This window comes from Gossypium hirsutum, chromosome D12, assembly GCF_007990345.1.
Source record: "Gossypium hirsutum isolate 1008001.06 chromosome D12, Gossypium_hirsutum_v2.1, whole genome shotgun sequence".
NCBI lineage: Eukaryota > Viridiplantae > Streptophyta > Magnoliopsida > Malvales > Malvaceae > Gossypium > Gossypium hirsutum.
The window spans coordinates 46,048,513-46,051,657 of NC_053448.1; the positions used below are offsets into that span (position 1 = coordinate 46,048,513).

General features: G+C 36.0%; 1 protein-coding gene across 1 annotated transcript; it reads left to right on the forward strand.

Moving 5' to 3' along the window:
* Window positions 1-1,946: 1,946 nt before the first annotated feature.
* Window positions 1,947-3,145, forward strand: LOC107946166 (uncharacterized). Its single transcript, XM_016880385.2, has 2 exons — window positions 1,947-2,223; window positions 2,323-3,145. The coding sequence occupies exons 1-2, from the start codon at window positions 1,996-1,998 to the stop codon at window positions 2,971-2,973; spliced, it is 879 nt and encodes a 292-aa protein (XP_016735874.1). The 5' UTR covers window positions 1,947-1,995; the 3' UTR covers window positions 2,974-3,145.

A 3,145-nucleotide genomic window follows, 5' to 3' on the forward strand; every position in this document is an offset into this window, starting at 1 on the left:
CATCGGTGATGCACAAAAAGTCAAATCTCAAATGGCTAATCTTTCTCATCACCTTGGATTCTCATTTTACAAACATCACTCTGCTCTATCATGATAAGGCTCTACGAGAGTGGTTCCCAATAGATCTAGCATCACTCTTACCTTGACAAACCTCATGTATACACAAGAAATATGGCTAAAAACTAAAACTAAAACCAAAACCAAAACTATTACTACTTTCAAAGAAAATAGAGTGGACAAAATAAAAACCATGAAAGTATGAACAAAACTTTAGTTAGAGTATTCTCTGAAAATAACATGCTAACATGACATTATATATCTGATAATATGCATAAGATTTTAGTAATAACAAAATAATTAATGAATTTAAGGGTAATTGTCTGGGTCAAGATTAAATTTGTTTGCCCGGCCTGAAGGCCTGCCCGAAAAGTGGGAGAGTTTGGATAAAAATATAGGCCCGAAAAATAGGTTTGGACAAAAAGTGCTGTTTTTTTTATTACTATTTTCTTCTCTTCTTTTTTTTTTCACTATTTTGCTACCATTTTACTATTATGTTTTTACTATTTTGTTGTTATTGCTTGGATATTGTATAACTCTTTAATTTTGTTACTATTTTAGAGGCATTTGTTTGTTAAGTTGCACCTATCTTAGTGTTATTTAAGTATACATATTTTTTAATTTATTTTTAATTTGTTGGGAAACATTTATTTTAATGTTTTTAGTACTTTTGATGTATTATATTTTTAAAAAAAAATTAATACGGGCAGGTCAGGCTAGGCTCGGGTCTTAGCATTTTTATTCAGGCCAGGCTTGAGCAAAATTTTAAATCCATTTTTCGGACCAGACCGAACTCGAACCTAACAAAGGGACATAAAATTTTGATTGGATTTAACCCAAATCTGAATCGGCTCAACCATAAATACCTTTAATCAAGATTGAAAATTTAAAAATTAAAAATTATAAAGACTAAAACATCGTCAAATTAAAATATAAAATCTAGTTCCATGGTGTATAAAATAGCGATTGATGGCAAAATTTGAACTAGTAAAAAGTTGTAATCTAAATTTTTTTAAAATTATTGAGATATGATAAGATACAATATAGGTAAATTAATTATGGTTAACTTTTGTCACTCAAGTTACAAAATGGTAACTCAACTATTAGTAAGTTTTTTTTTGTCACTCAACTATAAAACGTTACAAAATGGTTATCTAACTATTCAATTGTCTTTTTTGTCACCAATTAACCAATGTAAAAATGAAAATACCAAAAAATTCAAGATAGTAAAGTGACAAAAACACAAAATTGAATAATTAAGTGAGCGTTATGTAATTTTTTATAATTGAACGAAAAAAATTATAAATAGTTAGTTGATAAATTTGAACCTTTTCATATTTGGGTGAATAAGAAATATATATTAAAACAAACAAATTTGTTTTGTAGAGACAATATTGACTAGTCCGCATCGGGGCTGTTTGGTAATTCGAATATTCTAAGAGGTGGCGGGCCCCACTCAAAATAGAAAAAGGCGTTTCCATCAAACATCCCAGTCAGGCCACGTGTTTTTCAACATTTCTTTGCCACGTGGTAACTTACTAGTCGATCCTGATTTCAATCATTAGCCCCACCACTAGGATTAGGATAACAACAGCAAATTCCAGCTCTAATCATCGTTTAAGAAACAGTAATCAGTTTTGAAATTAAATTAAGTAAAATAAGTAAGAGTATGTTTTTCAAGCATATCCATACTGCTTCTCCCCCATCCCATCTTGAATTGTATTATGAGGTTGCTCTGACTCACCAACCAATCATCACTTGCCACGATAGCATCGGCCCCACCCTTTCTCTGGCCGCGGCGATTTGTTCGTCCACTTGGGAGAGTTGGGTCCTACGTAGGATCCAACGCGATTTGCTATATAAATATGGGTACCAACCAAACTCTTGAGCATCTAATTTTTTTTGGCAAAATCCTAAACCAACCCCGTCGGCGGAGGAATGGAAAAGGCGCCAGTGACGCGACAGAATTCCGATGAAATCGACAAGTTCCTTGACGGAGCGGCGAGCTTTGCCGATATGATGTTTGGGTTCATCGACGAAAGCAATGATTCCGAGGAAAATTTAAGGGACTTTGTTGTCGATGACGAGGATGCTAATAATGATGAAGATCCTAGTGAGATCGAGCAGAGGAAAATTTTCTGGGAAGCCCAAGAAAAGCTTCTTCAGGTAAACGATTTTCAATATAGAAAATTAAACATATAAGTGTTAGGCGTAGGTTTTGGAGAATTTTGAAGATTGGGTGATAAACATTTTTCGTTGACGCAGGCAACATTGTACCGAACGACTTCTCTAGAATCAAGAATTCGACAAGCTACAAAAGAAGCATTGAGGGAAATAGATGCAGAAGGAGTGCAATGCACTTGCCAGAGACCGGAGGACGGAGGATGCCGGAACTGTTTGCAAAGGGAACTATCGATTCGTCTCCAAAGCGTAGATTTCAATTGCTACATATGCAAGTCTAAGTGGAGGAGCTCCCCTGAGATTCCGTCGGGGGAGCACACGTATTTAGAAGTGGTAGACAAATCAAAGGCCAAAAAGGGGGAGGTGAGGGTGGTGATCGAGTTGAATTTCAGGGCCGAATTCGAAATGGCGAGGGCAAGCGAAGATTACAACAAGCTAATCGCTGTGCTACCGGAACTATTGGTGGGCAAAGCAGAGAGGTTCAAAGCACTGACCAAGATATTATGCTTGGCAGCCAAAAAATGCATGAAAGAGAAAAAGATGCACTTGGCTCCGTGGAGGAAGTACAAGTACATGCAAGCCAAGTGGTTGGGAACATACGAGAGAAGAACGCCAGCACCCTTGGCCGTCGGATATTCAGACCGGCAGCAAAAGCCCAAGGCTTCCATGTTAACTTCTGATCTGCGTGAGAATTTGCCTGCCTTGCATTACACTGCTGTTGAAGTCGTGTGGTGAATGATAGTGAGAAACATGATTTTTGATGGCGGAATTAAAAAAACCAAATTTAAGTTTTGATGGGTGAGCTTGTTTTGTTTTAGCAAAAGTTGTCTACTGTATAATATATAATTAAGAAGTCCATTGTAAATATACCAACTTTTAATAAGATGCAAATGTGGAACACTGTTTC